Source organism: Alligator mississippiensis, chromosome 3 (genome assembly GCF_030867095.1).
Source record: "Alligator mississippiensis isolate rAllMis1 chromosome 3, rAllMis1, whole genome shotgun sequence".
Taxonomy (NCBI): Eukaryota; Metazoa; Chordata; order Crocodylia; family Alligatoridae; genus Alligator; species Alligator mississippiensis.
This window is the reverse complement of record NC_081826.1, coordinates 32,030,779-32,053,106: the sequence shown is the minus strand read 5'-3', so window position 1 is coordinate 32,053,106 and position 22,328 is coordinate 32,030,779. Positions and strand designations below refer to the sequence as shown.

Sequence of the window (22,328 nt, the reverse complement as noted above, 5' to 3'; positions counted from 1 at the left end):
CAAGTCAGTGTAGATAGACGTCTTTGTTTTTTTCTTCACTTTTTTTCAGTCTCTGATCCTTTGTGTTTTGGTCAATGTTAAGCTTTCGTGTTTCTTTGTCTCTAATTCACTCTTGTTCCTTAGAGCTCTGCTCCCTATCTTTTAATTTACTCCAAATTTGTTCTTAACGGTTAACTTAGAGTTGCACTTCTTAAATATTTAAAGAAGTTTCTCAAACTTTCTGGTTTGGAAACAGAAGATTCTTTTTAGAAAATTTCAAGAATTTCCACCAAGTTTCTAAATAAGCATTTTTTTTCTTTCTCCCCTGGAAGACTGACTTTGTAGGACAAGTTTTCAATTATTAAAACTTTCAAAATTTATTTTAAACCAGTCACTGATTTTTAGGGTGTCATTTGTTTTCTAACCTTTTGCAATTGTAATTCTTGCAGCCACTTAAAGATAAGTGATGAATATATTATGTTACAGAGGTCTCAGGAAGATGCAATAAGGGGTTATCTGTTAGCTGGCATTCTGTTAATTCAGTCTTGTCTCCCACCTTTTTCCAAAATAGTTTGATTCCTCAGACATGTCCACCATATGTGATAGACTCCCCCACCTGGCCACACTCCCTACAACATTTGCCTGTTTCTGTACTATAAATGCATTTAATTTTAAGTGGGGTGAGATACCATCAATACAGGATTTTAAAATAAATTTCTTTTTATTGTTGTACATATGGATATTTGAGGACCATTGTCCAGACAGTCTCCCATTCTTCAGTGCTAATGTCAGTAACCCATTTTGTTATAAGCAGTGCATTTTCTTCTGTATGGTTACTTAGAAATTGCTTTAGGTATTGATTCCTATGAAATTATAAGAAATTGGACCGAGGTAGTCTTTTACATAAATAGGGATAGTTTAATAATCTTGAATTCCATACACCTGGGGTAAACCTGAGTACATGTTATGATATTATATACCATATTGGACTTTTTGTGAGCTAAGTGTACTTCTCATTCTTGGATACCTCTCCTGTTCCATGAAATAAGTTATTGTCTTGTAATTAAATATGTTATTGTCCATGAAATAAGTTATTGTCATGAAAACAAATAAATAAGCTAAGAGAGAAGCCTCTAATTTTTCTAGTATATTTTCAGTCTCTGGAGTTTTATAAGAACTTTTTGTGAAGTTGTTACATAGACCAACATGGATAAAAAATTCAAGTTGCCACATACTAATAATCTGAGCAATGGTGTTAAATTGAATTTATGGCCTCTTACATTGTGTTGTGTTTCTTATAGGATGTTAAGTAAGTAGAATTGCTTATATGTTGTGCTGAGCTTAGTGCAAAACTGAAATCTGGTTTTATTTTTAGTTAACCTCGTTTGTTTTTTTTCACTGTAGCTGCCGCTTTAAGTGTGTGAACACCTTTGGAATCTCTTCTTCTTAGTACTGAACACTTGACAGCTGAGATGCATCTTTCTTAAGGAAAGGAGTTTTTTCAGCTCCAAATAGAGGAATCTGAGAGTTTTTTCCATCTACCCATTCATCTCGCTTCACTGCTTTTTATCCTTTTTATTACTGTCATCTCTATCCCCCTTGCACAAAATAGCAATGCCAATATTTCACTTAGCAGGCTCCGTCTTTTTTACACACATTTGTACTGAGATTACCTGCTGTTGGTAGAAACTTATAATAACTATGTCTAAGATGGTGGAGTTCAAGTTTACCTTTTTTGCCTTTTGTAGAATTAAATTACATCTATAAGAAAAGAAAAAACTCCTGCTTATGCATTCTTTATTTCTTCACTGTTTTTTTTTAATGATAGGTATAAGTAAAAGTCCAAAACTATAATATAAAATGTTTGAGGAAATTGGCACCAAATAGTATTTGTACAAATATGGTACGCTATGTGAATATACACTTTTAAAATTATATATCACTTAATAAAATGTATTATAATGGACATTAGTGGCCAGATTTTGAAAAAAATCCATGTAGAGGAGGGAGTGAAAGAATCTGGATCAGTTAAAAATGTGGCTGGTTTAGTTTTTCCATCATTCCATCACTGCAGTTCTTTATTTGTAATACTTTAATTCTGATGTTGTCTTTATGGTTTGGATCCCTTATGACCATCTGTCTCACGGTGTGCATGAGCACTTAATAATATCCAGTGACTTGACCTAATGGAGTCTGTCTTATTCTTGTGAATGCTATACCCTTAAGTCCTGATTCTGTAGTTTTATCTGCATATGTGATTCCTGTGGCAGCACAGTGTCACTGATTGCTTTCAATCTCCTTTTTTGTGTCCCTTGTGGATTTATGTGTAGTGTGTGTGCCCACCCACTTGGATCCGATTGCAGTTTAAAAATAGAGATCTTTCTTTTGATGATAAAAGTTAATGCTTTTCCATAGTTTTTACATAAGATTACTCAGATTTTAAAGATGTTCATATGATATATGCTTTGTGTGAATGTTTAATGTGCTGTGATGTACAGGAGGCCTTGTATGACAGATTTTAGTTGCAAGCAGCAAACACCCACTCTGAGCGTCACTAAGCCATTCTTTTATTAAGTCAGGAGTTATTCGTTAGATGAATTACATCCTTGCAGACTGGTCTCATTGGATACTTAACAGGATCTTGAAAACATTCTGTGATTATTGTGGCCCCCTGTGACTACATTCAGGGCTATCTTCTTTTGGCTTTTCCCAATTCTTTGTACTCCAAGCAGCTAGGAGGGGTGGGAATGTTTCTCCTTCCTCTTCTCTCACACTCATCTCTTCCTTTTGCATCCCACTCTGTCTAGAAAGATAAGGAGGAAAACTTGTGCTTTGAAGTTTGAAAATCATTTCCATGTTTTGTTACTGAATTTTGCATAGGACAAGGTAGAAGAATTGCTTATATTTATAGAAGTCCACCAGAGCTTTGTGTCTTAAGGTGTTTAAGGATGAAATATTTGTAAGTGGTATGAAAAGGAGTGTTCCAGTGGAAACCTCAGGATTTATTTGCTTCATTGTGCTTGGAGAGCTCAGGGTCTGGGATAGAAAGCCTGCCAGGAGCACAGGGACAAGCAGGTTACAATTCCTGCGCTACCTAGAAAGTAGGTGGGCTCTGCCAGGCACCTATTCTCTAGTGTAATTCTGGGAGAGCTGCTGCCTTTCCCTTCCTTGCCACTTTCTTTTGATCCAAAAGTCACATTCCAGGAAGTTGACTTAGTCAATCAAGGACTGAAGTTGGTTCCCCCCTCCCTGCTTTTGTTTCCTATATTGATGATAAGCCAGTTTCTCTGTGAATATAGTTAAATAAATGGCTTACATTCTTATAAAAGTACACCACACTTTTAGTAGTATATGATTTGTATTTTTTTTTTTTTTTGCAGATGGCTGAATATTAGGCCGGTGCGAAGCGTAAGGTATTCACTTTGGTTTTGGATTTGGTGATTTGGAGGGACAGTGACTCAATTTGGTGATTCAGATCGCTGTCCTGATTTGGTTTGACCGAATCTGAAGATATTCAGTACCAAATATTATTCGGCCATAAACTATACAGGCAGGAACAGCTGGGGGAGCAGCTGGATGAGCCCTGGGAGAAGCCATGGCTCATCTGGCTCCTCCCATGACCCGAGGTGAGGCAGGCAGTGCTGGCAGTCCTGAGAGAAGCTATGGGAGCTAGGGGGAACGATTGGGAGCTGGGGGATTGAGCTTTAGGGGAAGTCCTTGTTCGTTCCCCCAGCCCCTGTGACATCTCCAGGGGCTGCCAGCACTGCCTACCTCGCCCCGGTGGCGGGGGGGAACCTGAGGGGCGGCCGGACGAGCCACGGCTTCTGCCGGGGCTCCTGGCTCAAGCCAGGGCTTGTCCAGGTGCTCCCCCAGCTGCTCCTGCCAGCACTGCCTAGTACCTGGCTGTACAGTCTATGGCTGAATCTCTGAATTTTGCTGAATTGATTCAGAGGCTTCTGATTCAATTCAAGGAGATTAATGGTTCTCCCAGTTGGATTCAGAGCTTCAGCCGCCAAATTGGGCCAAATCACCTCTGAATCAAATTGGCTACCGAAGCTTCGCGCCACCCTACTGAGTATTAGACTTAGGGCCCATGTCCAGAACTTATTGTTTTTTATGATGTGATTGGTTTGGAAATAGTAGACTGTACATATAGCAGGTATTGATATGCATTAATCTCTGGTTGTGATAAGAAGTATTAGTGACACAAAAGACTTCTAATTTTGTTTTTTCTTTTTTCATCATTTTGTCACTCAGAATTGCATTACAGATCGGAAGAATCTTTCTCTTTTTTTTTTTTTTTTTGTAGTTCTGCCTTCAAGAGCTAAGACGGCAGTTCCCTGGGAGCCATAGAGTTAAGCGACTAACTGGCATGAGATTTGAAGCCATGGAAAGGTAATGACTGAACTTAAAATTATTTTTTTTCCTGGAAAAGGTACTAAGTATCTCTTAGGGTGGAAACAGATATTGCCTTTGTGTTGCCATAAGAATTTTTATGGTGGCACAGAGGCCAAACAAAATGACATCTATGCCCATTACTAGGGGTGCACCAATAAAGATTTTTTTAGGCCAATACTGATCGCCAAGTATTAATGAGCCATATTGACTGATACCAATCTGATTGCTAATATGCAGCCCACCATCTGGATAGTAAGTCGGGGGAGGGGGGGGAGGGGGAGGCAGGCAGATCAAGGCCCTCATGGTGAGGGAGGGAGTGGGGCAGGGCTGGATCAGGTACTGCCTAGCTGGGGCATGGTGTAGGATGGAGCCATAAGTGGGTTATATGTAGGGGGCATTGCGGGGGGTGGGGGTCTGTGCACACCCCAGAGGGAGGCATGGGGGGTGTGACCCCGGATCTGTGCATGGGGTGAGGCCAGACTGCTGCTACGGGCTGGGGCAGGGGACAGCACCTGGCTCTTCCAGGTGGGGGTTAGGCTGGGGCTGCACTCAGGGCGCGTAGCAGCAGTGCTGGAAGAGGGGCTATGGAGGAGATTACAGCCACCCCAGACTTTGCTGTAGCCCCCCTGTAACCCCTCTCCCAGCATCACCACCTGTCCTGAGTGCAACCTCGGCCCAGCCCACCTTTGCCCTGCACACAGATCTGGGGAGCACATGCCTCCTGTGCCTCCCTCAGGGGTGCATGCAACAGCAGGAACCGCCCCTCTCCCCATCTGTACCCTTCTGGACAAGCTGCGGCTCAGTCCCGCGGCCCACGCCCTGCCCTGCCCTGCCCTGCCCTGGCTGGGCAGTACCTGCACCAGCCCCGTTCCCTCTCTCAACGTGGGGGCCTCAGTCTGTACCCCCCACACCCTTTCCCTCTCCTCCACCCCTTCCCCCCAACAGACTTACCAGTTAGACCTGCTGGGCTGGCAGCGTGCATGCTGCAGCTATGCACATGCATGCAGCATTTATCGGTAACATTACTGGCAACGTTAGCCAAAAAAAGCTGGTTGCTGATGATATCAATTTTCCTTTATTGATACTGATAGAATATGGCCAATGTATCGGTGCACCTCTACCCCTTTTCATGCCACAGTCGCGTAAAATGTATGGCCGTCACTTAGGTGGTAACAATTTCTGCTGCTATTCAGCAGCAGATGTCCATTTGTTTTAAGGCCTGAGAGCATGGACATCCTGGAGCTGCCTAATTCTGTGCTCCCTAAGAATTCCTATGCAGGATCATGCCCCTCAAGCCTTGGGAGTGCTTGCCTGGCTTTCTCCACTTGAAAAAAGTCATCCTGGGGAAATCTTCTGTAGCATAGCTTTCTGAGTAGGGTCTATGGTCAACATCTGTTTCACCCAGTGAAGTGGATCAAATGTACTGGGACAGCTGATATACTTAATTTGGTGATGTCTATTTCTAGCCTCGGAAAGAAATTCTTACTACACCAAAGTGAACACAGGGCGTGTCTACACAAGATGTTTACTGCAGTGTTGCCTGATTAGCTCTGCAGTAAATGTCTCCGTATCTACACGTGATCCCTCTAGGTCCCCTGCCAGCCAGAGCTGCTCCAACCCAGCTCAATGTGCTGGGATCCTAGGCGCATGTTTAAACATGGTGTCCAGGAGCAACAAACTCTGGTGCGATATGCAGTCTTCCAGTTAGACTTTACAGAACCATTACTCACCACCATAGGTCAATAGGCTGTAAAATATTAGATATTTTTTTGCCACATTTTTTTATTTTGGTTAAAAATAATATATGTAGGTCATAGCTACTAGCCAATCCAAGATGTCCAGAATACAAGCAACATTTTGAAGCAACACATGTAGCTACCAATAATTTCTTCTGCCCCAAATAATTGAGGAATACAGCTCTTTCCCCCAAGTTATTCTGTTATAAAATTTAACCATATAGAATATAATAACAAAAACTGTAACCTTTCTGGATCTTTTGCAGTATCCTGTAAATGGTCCTTTACTATCCATTAATTTCTGTATCAAATGGTTTAAATTAAATGCAGATGATTTCACTGCCTATTATACTCTGTAGGACTTTATCACAAGGGTAGGACTGTTCTGCAGGCCAGCCGTAGTCTATTTCATTTCCCAGTTTAAATAGTTCCTGTATATAAGTTTATAAAATCTTGTTTTAAAATGGAAATGTGAAGATACAGAAAACAGCTAGGGCTTTTGGAGATGACATCTAGTAATTGCTTGCTTGGACTGTTAGCACCTAACATCAACTGACTGTTGTGCACCACAGTTTACTTGCAGAATTAGCCTTTGAGGTCTAGAGACCGCGAACCTGATTGATTTAAGGAAATTGGAAGTCTACTAGGAGAAAAAATGGTTTTCATAACGGATGTTTTTCGTCCTTTCTTTTCATTTTATTGAACATATAAATTGACATATCCAGGAAAGCCCATTGTTTGGATTGAAAATAATGGAAAACGGGTGTTCACTTTTGCACCAGGAAACTTAGGGTAATTAAACCTTCCACATTCTTACACATGGTATGGAAGTGATTTCTTTGAGCTGTCTTCCAAAGAATTGCCTTGCTAACCTGTCCCTATAATAGTTAGCTCTGCCCATGCTGTTATTGGCCAGACATAGTGAACAAGAGACTATACGGTTTGGTGCTTTTCATGGGGTGATAAGTTGGCAGATTGTCCAGAAATGGAACTGTCAGTTGTGCACTGCCTAGACATTTATTTCCAGATTTGTGTGATTAAAGGGGTTGCTTTGTGCCTTTGAACAAATAGGCTCAGCATGTAGGATGAATGCAACAGGGCTGGCAACCTAAAATATTTCAGCAGGGCATAACCATTCAAATAGAGTTTTCCAAAACTGATTGCACATGCTCCTGAGCTAATGTTTTGAGTCCTTGAAATTCCATCACTCAACAGTAACCTCTGTGGCCAGAGGGGCCAACCATGGGCTAATGTGAGAGGCAAATATTTTTTTGAGTGATGTCTTTTTTTTTTATTGGACCAACTACATGGTGATTACATCTACATGAGATGCTGTACTGAAGAGTTGACTTATCACTGCAGTAAAGTGTCATCATCTACAAATGCGTCCCTCTTAAACTGGAGTAAAGTAATTAACTCCGCCATAGAATAGTAGTGCCCAACACAAGTACTATCCTATGATGGAATTATTTACTGTGCCACAATGCATGCCTACTGGCTAGCCCCGCACCATAGCAACCTTGTGCCCCAGCCAGCCACTCTGCAGCATGTTGAGTTGGAGTGGACCATCTCTGGCCTGGCAGACTGACCCTCTGGGTCCCCTACCAGCCAAGGCTGCACCACCCTGGTTTAACGTGCTTCTGTCCCAGGCGCATGTATAAATGCTGTACCCCGGAACAGTGAACTCCGGCACAAACTGCTGTGGAGTTTATTGCAGCGCATTAACATCAAGTGTAGACATGTCCAGTTGGAATCAAGTTAGATCATCTTTTGAATACAAGGCATTCTTCAGCCTTGCATTTTGAAACCTGGTCTGACTTGATCCCAACAGTGGTTGGTCCAATAAAAGAGATTACTCAAAAAATGTTCTTGCTTCTCACAGAAGTCCTGGACCATCATGGCTACAACATCACTCCAATACTACCATATTAATGAGATAACAAAGGCAATAATATCCAGTCATTCTCAGCCTTCATAGGTCCTCAGCAGGACAATGATATGGTGGGTCCTTAAGGAATAAGGACATCTTCTGAAAAGGAAAATAAGTACTTTGTCAAACAGCTTGGCTTATAAAGTGCCCTGGAGAAAATCTGATGAAGTGTACTATATGTGTGGGGATATGAAAAAACTAAATAGATCTGACACAATGTGTGGATAACACAACAGGTACGTAGAGTGTATATTGAACCAAATTGCTTTATTTTTCCAGCTCAGGCTGTGAAATGACCTGTATAAAAAGATGAATTGTTTCCCAGAGAAGATTTAAATCCACTGTAGCAGCATGGGTTGACCTCACCACTTCAAGCAACAGCTTTATGGGGAAATATAAACCCATGTTGTTCTAGTGATAGGAAAGACTTCATATTTGGCTTTGGAATAGATGAAAACATGAGTTACTTGGTATAACCCAGGGGTCAGCAACCCCTGGCACGCGTGCCAAGCATGGCACACGAGGCCATTTTGCTTGGCACACCACTGCCAGCCTCTCACAGATCTGGGTGGGCGAAGGTTCCCCCCTGCCCTCCGGGAGTGCATGCTGCTTCCGGGAGCCGGCCCCACCACCTGCCCAAGCATGCAGCAGCCAGCAGCAGTGGGTGTGGGAGCTGGCTCCTGCTCCTGCTGCCTTCTGTTGGGAGCAGGGAGCTGTGGACCTGGGTCCCTGGCCCAATAGCCATAGTTGGAGGCAGGGGCTTTGGGTGGGGGGCAAGAGGCATGAGCAGGGCTGGGAGGAAGGGGCTTTGGGTGGGAGCCAAAGGGCACAAGCAGGGCTGGGGGGCTATTGTGGGGGGACCTGCACAAAACGAATATACAAGATCAAAGGTAGTATCAGAAGTTTTATTGTCACCATGTTTACAATTTTTAGAAAATCTGGTATTTACCATAAAAAGGAAACATTTATGATTATTAACTATACTGATATGCAGTACTCGTTATACTGATATACTGCCCTCATTTTGTTTTTCTGGCATGCTGGCACTCTGGCACCCTGGCACCTTCCAATGTAGACATTGTTTTTTTTCAGCACTCCAGCCAAAAAACGTTTACCCCTGGTATAACCTCTACAACCCATTATATGTGGCTGGTTGTGCCTTATGTGATTGATTCTCAACCAGGGTGCCACCCTTTCAAGGGTGCTGTGCGGTGGGGTGTCACAGAATGTTAGCACTGCTAGGTGTGTAAACATGATTCACAAGCTAAAGCCAGAGATTTCAAATAGGAATCTATAGTGACAAAATATCCTGACCTGTTGCTGTCTTTCTGAGTTCCTTGCAACAGAAGTATTGCTCTTTTATTTTTTTGTAGTGAAAACTAAAAGCTGGCATTTTCAAATGGTTGCCTTAAGTCTAATGAGGGGTGCTTTGAGTATAAAAATGTTGAGAATCTCAGTTGTATGTCCTCATAAGAGAGAAATGTAAGTTTTAGTTAATCTCAGTTTGACTTTTTTATCTACTGTAACAAAATGGAGAGTTCCTTTTTTGGGTAATCTTTAAAGTGGCTGGGTTTTGTTTCTTTGGATCTTAGATGGGGTTAGAGAACAGGCAAAGGAGAAGGGTTTACTTTATTTAGGTAAAATAAAAGTGGAAGCAGAAAGGTAGAAGCAAGCAAATTTGATTTATCCTGTTTCAGGTTTATACTATTTCTGCTAAATACTATCCCACTGAGAAAAATCAGCTTATTTTTTTTTTAAAGAGGTGTCACCAAATTTTGCAGTTCTTCAAGACTGATTTGATGGGAATTTTGTTCAATGGAAGGCTTAAATAACAACTAAAAATTTAGCTACAAGTACAACTTATTTTTTGCAACTCAATAATATTTCCATAGTACACAGGATGGTGTTGTTTAATTACAGAGTCAATAAAAAATCACACGGGTTGTTTGAGATTCACATCAGCTTTTGTTGATATTAAATAGGTATGATGATGCTATCCAGTTATATGACAGAATTTTACAAGAAGATTCAACCAACACAGTAAGTTAAACAATTTCCTTGAAAATATAAAGTCAAATTGTTTCAATTTAAGCTGACATTTTTCTTGTAGCACTTTAGTGAAATAGTTATCTGATTATGTTTGTGTCTTTTAACTTCTAGCAGAATATTTTAACATTTATTTTTGGAATTAAGTTTCTTCTATGAAAATAGTATTTACATTTAAAAAAAAAATACTGAGTTGAGAGCTCGTTTCTGTAAGTGATGGCCCTTTACATTTATCTTATGGGGTTTGGATCAGATTTTTTAAGTATTAAATGTTGGAGGATGATTTAGTGATAAACTGCTTTAAAGACTGTGTAGTTTACCATGCATCTCCTAGCCCATTTCGTAATCATATTTGAAAATCTACTTTGAGTTGCATAGTATTTATCTCTATCTGGAACTAAGCTTGCTCTTGAGTGAACCTGCAGTCTACTGTATAGCTTGCCTACTTAAAAAATAACTGAGAGGAAATTTTAGGAATGTGATGTCTTCAGGCATATGCATTGCAACAGTACAAAATGTGTAGTAGTACAGAAAAGAAAGTGCTATTGGCAGCCATATGTTCAGTCCCCTTCAGCTGCAGGGTGACAGAGTTGCTAGAATGGCATACCCTCCACCCAGAGGGTGATCAGGGGCTGCTCTATAGATCTGACCCGATTTCCTCTCTTTCCCCCCCCACCTCCCTCAACAGCCTTGCAAGCCCTTTAAAATTATAGGTTTTTTAGAGGTTGCATGGGCAACCTGAGAGCCACTTAAGGTACGCACTTGGGCTGCCCCGTAGCAGGGAATACAATTTTCCTGACTGGGCAGCCTGTGACCCGGCAGCCCTGTCCCTGTTGCTGTTGTGCAGCAATGGGGAGGAGGAGCCGGCATTCCTCCCTGACGGTTAAAGCTGGGTGGGCTTTGAGGGCGTCAACTGCTGCTCCCTCTCTCTCCCCTTTGTGAGGGACAGAGAGCAGAGCACTGTGGGATTGTGGAAGGTAGAGACCTGGCCAAACATGACGTTTGTTTGAGCACAACAAAGGAGATGCTGTCTGAATCAGACTTCGGCAATGATTAACTTTTCCCACTTCTAGCATGCTGGCAGCAGTTTGTCTGTCAAAAGTGTAGCATAAATTGGAAATTACCATAACGTAGCTTGCTAATGGCTTCTTAGTCTCTTGTGGACTCAGAGCAAGTTTCATAACATTCTTGAATTATTTAGTGTGACACTTGACTGCTTCCAAATTCTGTTACAATCCAATGAGGAAAAACAGATTATATGCTTCTCTTTAGTTCAATAATGGCTTCTCAGCCTCTTGTGGACTCAGATTAAGTTTAGTAACATTCTTGAAGTATTTTTAGGTCCTAATTCTGCCCTCTGTTTTATCAGGCTGGCCATATATCAGTTGTGCTTGCCTGACTAATGAAAGCCTGATAGATGATGTGAGCCCTTATAAAACGATACTTTTTTTACATTTATAAAATGGCAATTACTAGCTTCAAGCATCAGCAAAATCAGGGCTGTTCAATTTTGTAAGCTGTCAGGGGCTACATGCTGTGCAGCCCGCACTGGGGCAAGCCACAGGCCATGTGGGCTATACAATGCATGGATGTCCCTTTCTGCACCTCACAGCTCCCCTTTCCCCCACTGTAGCACTAGACTCCTGCTTGCATCTCCCCTTTTCCCTCATTGGGAAACTCTAGCTACAATAATGGAGGAAGCAGCCGCTGGCTGGGGAGAAGTGCAAGGGCTGCAACTGAACCCCTGGCAGGCTGCCAGTTGGACAGTCCTGTGCTAAATTAAACTACTCTTCCAGTCTTTTTTTAACACGAGCGCAATCTGCAAATATCTATGATTTGTCTAAATTTATTTTTTTTTACTTTTCTACTGCTATGGCAGCTTTGCAATATTTGTCCGTCTCCCTGGTATAAATAGTGTGCCCTCTTTTTTTTTTGGAGGACAAGTGTCCCAGTACCGCTGCCATTGCATTGTCATAATCTGAGGGTGTGGTGTGCCTGGGTTTGGAAAGTTTCTCAGAAATTTTTACACAGCTGAATCAAGAGCTGAAGTGCTCCAAATAAGTAGGTTAAAGGAATGTTAAGGAATATCTCCAAAATTAAATTACTTTTTTTTTTTTTTTTTTTTCAAGGGCTGCTTAAGTCAGATGTTTTGTAACCGGTGTTTTCCACTAACATATACTCTGTTGACATTTCATCCCTTTGCAGATAGTCTGGAATCTAGAACCTACATATTAGAAGAAATTATATGTCATGACCTTTTCCATCCCTGAGGAGTTTTTATATTGCTTAGTATATGTTGTTTTTATATTTGTATGATGGGAAGGCTGAGAGGTGATCTTGTGGCTGCCTACAAATTCATTAGGGGGGCGCACCAAGGAACTGGAGATGCTGTTCACCAGGGTGCCTCTTGGGGTAACAAGGAGCAGTGGTCACAAACTGACAGAGAGCAGATTTAGGCTAGACATCAGGAAAAACTTCTTCATGGTGAGGGTGGCCAAATCTTGGAATGGGCTTCCAAGGGAGGTGGTGCTCTCCCCTACCTTGGGGGTCTTTAAGAGAAAGCTGGATAGGCACCTTGCTGGGGTCATCTGACCCCAGCACTCTTTCCTGCCCAGGCAGGGGGTCAGACCATGATCTGTTGAGGTCCCTTTCAACCCTAGCATCTATGAATCTAGGATTTTTTTAAAGACAACATCTTTAGGGTTGGAGGATTCCTGGGCTTGGCATACCATTGTATGTGGGGCTTCTATTTCTAGTGTTATCAAGTAAACATTTATGTAAGTATGATATCTTCAGATACTCTAGACAGGCTGAAGGATCTGAAAGTTTCATTTTAACCTTCAGTGGTGGATTTCAGGGTCCTGTCATTCTTTGCAGTATGTTTTCCTTGGTCTTGGATTTGTGTGTGAAGACTCCATGGACACTGGATATAAAAAAGCATGATGAGATTAGCCATACAAGTGTTATCAATTACACAAGAAAATAAATTAGAAAACTACAGGAAAATACTTTTTTTAAAGAAATGGATCATACCTTTTTTATTCCAACTATAAGCAGCTGCTTTTCAAATAACATACTTTTGGCTAGGGACAGAAGTTACAGATAAACTAGTTAAGTCATCAGAAACTGGCTTAAGCCTGTTACAAAACAAAGTTCAGTGTATATAAACCAGTTTCAAAATGGCTGAAACTGGTTTAAGATAAACCTGGTTGCATGTGGTATCAGACTTAACTGATTTGGGTCAAACCGGTCTATGAAACTTCTGTCCCAGACTCCTTCTTGGTTTAAGTTAAATCACAGCTCCCCAGCATCCCAGCATGTTTTTCAGCTCTGGGGTGGGCTGTGATGTCTGCTCCAGCAGAGAAGGGTTGGTGTGGGGGGGAAGGGAGGCAGGGGCTGCCCCCCCCACCGAGGCAAACCCTGGCTGGAGTCTGGTGACAGGAACAGGGGTTAAACCACCCTTTCTCTGAATACAGAGCTGCCTTGCCCTGCTAAACTTACTGAAACTTACTGGTAGCTGCAGCTGTGGACTACAAATCCCAAAGGACCTGGAAGTAGGAAGTGATGAGCAACCCTGCACAGTCCTACTTCTGTAATTCTGGAGTTCAAATCCTAGAGACCTTGGAGACAGCAGGAAGAGGAAGCAAACACACAGCCCATGCTGACTGCATGCCAGAGAGCTGTGCTTTTGTGCACCCCCGCCCACCTGGCTTCTGGCCTGAGCCACTGCAGGCATGTGGCTGCATTTCCTGAATCAGAAATAAATGTGTGTCCAGTTGTTTCTTAGTTTAATTTCTGCAGCCCAGACTAACCTGCAAAGACTGAATTGATTCAGCCTTGGGCTTTTTGTCTATCCATACTTAGCCTTTAAGTTAACAGTGTCATAGCTTTTGTGTTAAATTTTGTGTTGTGAACCTTTTTGAAATTATTAAATTGGGCCAAGTTAAGTACAAAGATAAAACAGCAATTAAAATCCTCCATCTATTTTTAAGAGGTTGTGCTTGAAGTAAGGTGGACAGCCTTCTACATTATAGTGACAAGAATAGGTAAGTGAGATGTATGCTTTATGACCTTCTGCTGAAATCAGCAGCATTACTTAAGATTTTTGTATGCCACAATCTTTTGAAGCGTGTGTTTTTGGCAGTTATACTTTTCAGCTCTCAATATGACTAACATAATTCAAATGAGGGGTTTCTTAGATGTTTTTTTCTGATGGATATAGTTTTATTTTCTAAATGACAGCCATGCCTGGCAAAATTATGTAAGTCTAATTTCCTTCTTCAAAATATAATAAATATATGCAAGATATTTCTGTAAAGGGTAAAATATACTGTAAAATGAAATACTGGAACAGCTGCATGACCTCTTGTATTTCTGAAATCAGAAATGAAGAGGCTCTGTTCAACATAGAGCAAAGTTCTACCCTGCTGCCCATCTCCCCATAACTGCAGAGTAGGTTGGATCAATCTTACATATGAAGAGCCACGGTTAAATAGAAACTTTTGATAAATTGTCAAGTATTGGAATTGTTTATCTTCTACCTGTTAACTATTTTAAAGCATACATATGGCTGCTGTAGCAAAATGTTTCAAGGTTTTAGAAAAGAAACCAGTGCTGAGTTTGTCTTGGCACTCACCTCACCATATAGCAATTTCTTTTGGTGTGCTGACACATGGAGCTGCTTAGATATATTAAACATTTTCTCGTTTGGCAAGTGCTGTAAGTGAAACATAGACATTTGTTCACAGAAGTCATGTAAAAATCATATACTGCATAGATGAGGAATTTCAGACAAAGATACTTGGTAGCTGTATAGAAATGTAAAAATATATATTTTTTTTAAATAAATAAAAGCCCAGTATCTTTCTATTATGGTAGATGAAATAACTCAAGTTTATAACGTATTGTTATAAAATTGCATCTTCGTATCAGTTTTGTTGCATTACAACTTTGAAATAAGAGGATGGTAACCATTTTATTTCATTCTTTTAAGCATGGTGTTTAAAAAGGACTTAGTTAGGGATAGATGTGAAAGCAGTTTTATTGCTGGAAGAAAGGTAATCCATTCAATATAGGGGCTGTTACAGTTTTATTTTTATTACAGTGGTGACTAGAGACCAAGTAAGTTTAGGGTCCCTATTGTTCTAGTCTCTGTACAAACATATATCAACAGACAGTCCCTAAGCTGAAGAGTTTACAACCTAGAAGTGAAATAATGGCAAAACTCTCAGTGACTTTACTGGGGTGAGGATTTCACCCTAGATAAACAAGGCAAAATATAGAAGTAAAAGGATGTTTTAAATGGAGCTAGTAATGCTACTTGTAGTTAAGGTTATCTAACAGTGTGTAATATAAGAACCTGCTTTGTATTTAATTATACTTTTGATCCACTGTATCTGTTCAGACTGAAACTTTGCCTGATGCTGACACCAACCTGGAGAGTATATTGTAAAAAGCTTTGGTTAAACTGATTGGCTATTTCCCAGAATAAGGTTGAGGAAAAATTGCTTTTTCGTAATGTTTAAGAAATTCTTTGAGTTGTGAAGCTGTAAGTATTCACATGCTTTGGATCACAGGCTTGAAAACTGTCAGTAGGCAAACACTTTTGTTAGATGTGCCTTTTATTATTCCTGCAAACAAACATTCAGATCTGGCTAAATTACAGACCCTTGAAAATCTCAGTTGCACGTTTTTAGTAGAACTTTGTTGGACTTTGAGTATATTCTTTCAAAAATACATCTCTGCTGAGCATGTTTTGTTACAGGGGCTGAACAGAAATTTCCTGCAATTTCCTGGCTGTGGTACTGAGTAAAGGAACTGAGAGAAGGGGCACACTAGCTTCTTTTGTGCTCAGTGCTCTTGAGTGCAAAAGAAACGAGGGGGGAGAAAGCATTTAGGGCGGAGAAGGAAATAGCTTAAAGAGAATGCAGAATGGTTAGTAATGGGAGGAAAAAGTAAGTAAAAATCAGAAGGAGAGGAGACAGGATGAGAAAAAGGACAAGACTGCTGGTGGGACAGAGAAGAGCAGAGAGGCATGGACACAGGCTGGGAGTGCAGGAATAGAAGAGAAAAATCACTAATGCATCTTCAACTCCAAGACAGATTTTGAAACATAAAATTCCTGAGTATCTACTTTATTCTGTTGTCAGATGCCCTGAGACCCACCTTGCCAATGGGTTCTTGCAGACATTGCATTTATTGTGTGATTAACGAGCTGACTCTTCCCCAGCAGATCTTATTTGTCCATGTTTTGGAAGATATGAACAAACAGTTGATGACCCATCAGCTAATGGGGGAATGTTGGCAGAGTCTGTTTAATGGTGCCAGGAGTTTATTACTGCTAGTTCTGGTGAGCCATGAGGCAGACTGAGGGTCAGTTTCTGGGGGAAGTGCATGATTCTGGAGAACAGAAAAATGTCCTCTTCGATGTACCTTTTCTTTTTCCAGCGAAAGAATAATTTCCATTTGATTTATTTTTGCTTGCCTGCAGGTGGCTTCAGGTCACACCAGCCTGTGGCTGGTGAAGTGAGCTAACACATTCAAACATCTTTCCATGTTAAACCCATAAAAACAGTTAAGTCAGCCATGTTTCTGATGGGCTCATATGTGTTTGTCACTTGTTAGTGGATGGTGACCCCGCAATCTGATCTATATGATTTGACCCTGCAAGAAACCACCTGGCATAAAAATTAGGCCTAATTAATGATTTACTACATTGATTATTTTAAAGCCTTTACAGATTTACTGGGCATTTAATGATCACAACATTTCTGTTGTCTTTCTCATTTTGTATCTCACAGTCCTTAAACTTCTGTTTTTTTATTGCCATTTAAAGCAAATGATCACGTCTTCAGTCTAAAAATGTTACTGACTGTTTTTGTAAAACAAATTTGAACTAAGATGAAAGCAAATCAAATATAGTTAAATGGTTTATTTTCTTTTCAAGACTTGTTTTCTCTAGAATTCACAAACATAAGATTCTGGAACATTAAAACCAGTTACACAAACTGTGGAACATCTCTTCTCTTAGATTCAGTAATGCAGAACTATCTCTGGTAATACTCTGTTTTTGACTAAAATTTAATGGCTTGGACTCTAGTCTAGCATGTTTTACTAATCAAATGCAGAAGTTCTTAAATGCTCAAATCCTCACTTTACTTTTAGTCTTCTTAATGCTAATTAAAAAGAATCATGACAAATGGAGGATTAATCTTTGTGCCAGATTGGGGATTATTGGTCTTTAAAAGAAATGGCTTGGAAAAGGTTCGTTGTTTAATAAAGAAATATGTGACATACTAAAGCACCTTAGCCCATATGATACTGATTATGACATAAGTGTTTCTTAAAGGTGACCTATATCTTTCTATTAAGAATGTTGCATTTACAGAGTCAGCCAATAACCACTCTGGGAAATTGATATGGGGAATTCCATGCCATGGTCAAGCAATACGTAGTTTCTTGGAAGGACAGACCTTTTTTATCTGTCCCCACAATAATTTTTGAAGGGGAGAGGGAATCCTTTTGTATGTTAGTTATTCTTAAGAAATATTTATTTTACTAAGATGTTCAGAATTCAAAATACTTTTTTCAGGTGAATTCAAGCTTAGCTACTGAAATGGGTTGGGTTAGATTTTACTTTCATATGTACTGCATAACTCTTTCATACAAATCCTGGTATATTTTTTAGAACATTTTCTAGTTCCTCTCAGCATACTTTTGAATAATTATGCATTTCAGAATAAAGAAAAGCCAACTTTTTTTAAACGAACCAAACAAAAATGTCATGCTTATTGCATTTCCACAGAGTAAGCTTACAATTTGTAAATCAGTTACTTTTTTATGGTAACTAAAATACTACCTGGAACACACTAAAATACATAAAAATGATCCACTTATATCAGCTCACTTTAAGGATGTTATTCACTTGAGTATATGGAACCAATTAACAACTGGTAAGTCTGTTACTGCTACATTTTTGCTTTTTGTCTTAAGGTCCATGAGCTTTTGTCTGTTAACAAATATCTACAGTATAAAATGCCTTTCCCTTAATGCAAGTAAATAAGGAGACTGTGTTACCTAAAGTATAAATAACTTATCTCCAACTTTGGAAGCTCTTATTAAACATTTTTACAATATTCTGTGAGGTAAATTAGTACAGTTCCCAATTTACAGACTGGCAAGCTGACATACAGATGACTTTCACAAGGTCCCAGAAAGGGTATGGTTCAGAATGAGAATTAGGAGATTGGAATGTTCAGCATTGCCCAGTGTCATGATTTAAAGGAAAGTCTTTTGCAAACGTAGAAAAATTCTAAATCAAGCTACTAATAGAGTTGTATTGATTTTATTAGATTCTCCAATTTCAGTTTAAAAAAAAATGGCAAAACAACTTTAAAGTCCTTGTAGTGGCAGAGGAAAGCTTGTAGTTGTAACATATCACCAGCCAGGAGACAAATGAAACAATTAAATTATGGTTTTACTTTGAAATATCATGGGGTTTTTTTAATCCAGTCTTATAACTTTTGGGAACCTAACTCATTACTGTGAGTACTTCAAGTTTCTTGTACTGAATAGCTCAGTTATAAGGCTTTTTGACACTTGAAACATTTTCTTCTTCACTTGCCTTTAAAATCTCTCTTAATAAAATCACATGTTCTTCTAGTCCTTTGCAATAATTTTGAATAGCTTCAGCAAAATATATAAACCCTCATCCATTTCTTTTGGTCTGTACTACTTAAATGCATTTTTATCTTCCTGTTGTCAAGCTTTCTTCATGAATGGGGGTGCAGTTTTTGAATGTCCATGGTTCTTACCAAAGCTTTCTGTAAATAGGACATTTTATTTAACATTTTCCCAAAGTTATCCTTATGAAGGATATTGGTTTCAAATGTGGATTATTCTGTTTTACTTTGTGGTATAAGGGAGAAAACTATGCAGGAAAGATAGGAGGGGGCTTCAAGCATTTGCTTTTGTAAACAGAAAACATAAATTGTGTAGTACTTGACTTTGTTACACTTGGTGCAGGCAAGAACAGTCAGGCAAGGAGGGTATTTCTTCAAACTGTTTACATAATTCATCTCATTCCCTCCTGTATGCTTCCACATACATGATCATTAATCATAAAAATGTTGTGATCATCTGAGGTGATCAAATATTCAGTGGGTGCTAGTTGTACATGAAGAACGGTTTATAGTTGCAATTCAGAAAAGGGCATAAGGTTTCCAGAAGTGGATGGTTTCAGGTTTGAATTGTGTGTGTTGTCTGGGAATACTGTGGTCTGCAAAGAGAACAGCAACCACTATTTCCAAACCATTCTGGAAGGGCTTAGTTGCATGTCATTGAAGGAACTTCATTCAGAAATGAAAAAGAAAGCTCTTCTCATAGTGATTAGTTGTCTGTCCTGTGTGTTTCTGCAATTTAAGTTTTCATATGCATAGCTTGATTTACTATATTAAGCAGTTGGTGGAAATTCCCAAGAATTTTTGGTTTGGTCAGTTCAGTCTCTTGTCTGGTCTTTTTCAAGCCATACCATGAATTGCGTTTTGGAGATTATTACCTGAAAACCACATGTTGGAGTAGGACGTATATAAGAGAGTGTTCCTTTTTCTCAAGCAACTGATGGCAGCACAATCCTACTAAAAGATGACATGTCCTTGTGCATGGTCAGTGTTGTAGTTGCAAAGTTGAATTCTTTCACTAAGATTATTTGCTTGAGTTTATTAATTTTGTTATAAAATATATATACCTGCATGAAAGGCTGTGGCATTACATTGACAATGGAACCACAATGAAGCCTTAGCATCATTAAAATATTTATACAAAAATAACTCAGCTGAGCTGTTGCTTGCAAAAAGCACTTATCTGTACCTCTAGGACCAACTCCTAGAACTCCTGTCAGTCTGTGGACAGGTAGGGCAGACTTCAGAGCACTGTTTTACCCATTTCTGACATGCTCTGCTTTTTAAGTAAGTCACTACATTCTGTATCAACTTCTGTCTTCAAATAATTTGAGTATCACATATTCAAATATTGTTTCTTACAGTCCAGTATTACACAACTGTCTCTAGTTATGAATATTGCAGTTGTATTTGCTTTTAACTGGACGTAATGCAGCCTAGTGAATAAGCACTGAATTATTACTCAGACTGTGCCTCAGTTTTTTCATCTGTAAATTGTGTAAAATGCCTTGAGAGCTGCTGATTAAAAGCAATAGATAAGATCTAAGTAGTTTTATTGTAATTAGTAGCAAAGCCCAAAATAAGACACATCTTTGTCAACTGTTAGCATTTGAATAGATTCTTCCTCTTTGATCAAATATAAACAACAGGAACAATTAAAAAAACCAAGCAAACTCCATTATACAATTTACTTCAAAGTTCTTAAATTAGTTTATATTGCTGTAACAAAGTAATGCTACAGTTAAGTGATTGAGATTTTTCAAAGCCAATTAGGTATTTAGCCACACAACTTCTTTTTAAAGTGAAGTATGCATGTGATTCCCAAGCGGTAGTTTGGCCAAGGCACGTGGATTAACACCACTGCTTTTTGTGAGTAGACCTACCACAATGATTATGCCCCAGTTCCTGTATAAATCCCTTTGATGGCTTCCTCTACCTGTACATTAAATTTAAGCAGAGAAGCATTGTATCCTTGCTTTTATGGTCTTTCACAGTTTGGTTCCTGTTCCTTTTTCCCTTTTTGTTCAGACAGCTGCCTGAAATCCATATGTGGCCAACCCTCACCCAGATTTTGTGATCAGTGTTTCTTGATCTTCACCTCTTTATGCACAATTTGTTTCTGTTGTAAGACAACAGATCCATTCCTCCTCTTAGGAAATGAATTAAAGATGTGACCTTTTTGAGAAATCTTGTGTAACATCTAAGATAAATGTATCGCTGATGGACAGAAATGTCATGGCCCTAGTAAACCTCATCCTTCCTTATCTATCTGTACGTCCCATATGCTCCCATGTACTCTTGTATTTCTATATGTATGATGATTATCTGTTCTGGCCAAGGACTTTAACTTCTATTTTTTTCCATGCAGTATCGTGCAGATGAATTGCAATCAGAATTTTAATGACCCAGCCATGCTAAGTCTACAGTTTTGTATCATGCCAGAAGCTTAGTACTGCTGTATACTATATGGTACACTACTGAGAAAAAAATCCAATTATTGTAACACTGTTACTAAAGAAAGTAGTATGTTGAAGAAATTAAAGGGTTATCTTCTAAATAAGTTCTAAATAAACTGATCTATCCCAGCCATGAATTCTTGTAGCACATGGCAGATTTTGAAAATTTTTACCAGAAATGTGGTATAGAGTTGTTCAAGTTCCCTCAAATACTGAAGAGAAACTTAAAAACAGCAAGATATGTCCAAGGGCTCTCACTTGTATTTCTTGCAGTACTATTTGCAGTTTTTCTGTCATATTGTACTCCATTACTGTAAATGCTGTGGCTTCCCCAAATCCAAAAGAAATTAAATGAGGCAAATGCTAAAGAGGTAATATGTGACTAACAGATTAATAGATTATTGAAAAATGACCAAAAATGGTTTTAAGGGCAACTGCATACACATTATTTGGTGGGATGGGAAGTCAATAAAAAATGAATATCAAGCATATCAAACTGAAATGAATGACTGATTAAAAGAGAGCTAATACCCAGTGAAGAACTATCTATTTCTGAACAAACCAACTTTTCTGATTTTTTTTTTTTCCTCTAAAGAAAAGGTTAATAAGGTTAAAAATAAACCAAGTAAATCTTGGTGTTGATTTTAAAATATCCATGTGCAAAGTTCTATTATTTAATATTTTTTATTTTAAGGTATTCTACCAAAATAGGGGTAGGCAACGTTTTTTGTATGGAGTGCTGAAAAACCCCACAGTGCCTACCTTGGAAGGTGCCGGAGTGCTGGCATGCCAGAAAAAAAAAATGAGGGCAGGGGGTATGTGGCAGGATGCATTGCTTGTGCCACTTGCACCCCACCCATAGCCCTTGCCCCCAGCCTTGCTGCCCTGTGCCCCCCAGCCCTGCTGTCCCTTGCCCCCCCACCCAAAGCCTCTGCCCCTCACCCAGGGCTCTGTGGCCGTCAGCAGATACCCCGGCTCTGGGTAACTGCAGCTGGCAGGCTGCAAACATTTGGCAGCGACTGGATCTACCTCATCAGAATACTTTACTACCCCAATTATTCCTCTCCTGTTATCTACAGGTAGTATATGTTTATCCTTTGAGCTT

At 39.6% G+C, this 22,328-nt stretch overlaps 1 protein-coding gene across 2 annotated transcripts in view; it reads left to right on the top strand.

The window, feature by feature from the left end:
- Window positions 1–22,328, top strand: part of EMC2 (ER membrane protein complex subunit 2) — a 61,408-nt gene that overhangs the window by 19,000 nt on the left and 20,080 nt on the right. For both annotated transcript variants that reach the window (XM_059723810.1, XM_006269777.4), the window contains exons 4-5: window positions 4,289–4,374; window positions 10,026–10,083. In XM_059723810.1, coding sequence (XP_059579793.1) covers window positions 4,289–4,374; window positions 10,026–10,083 — 144 coding nt within the window. The remainder of the gene's footprint in view (window positions 1–4,288; window positions 4,375–10,025; window positions 10,084–22,328) is intronic.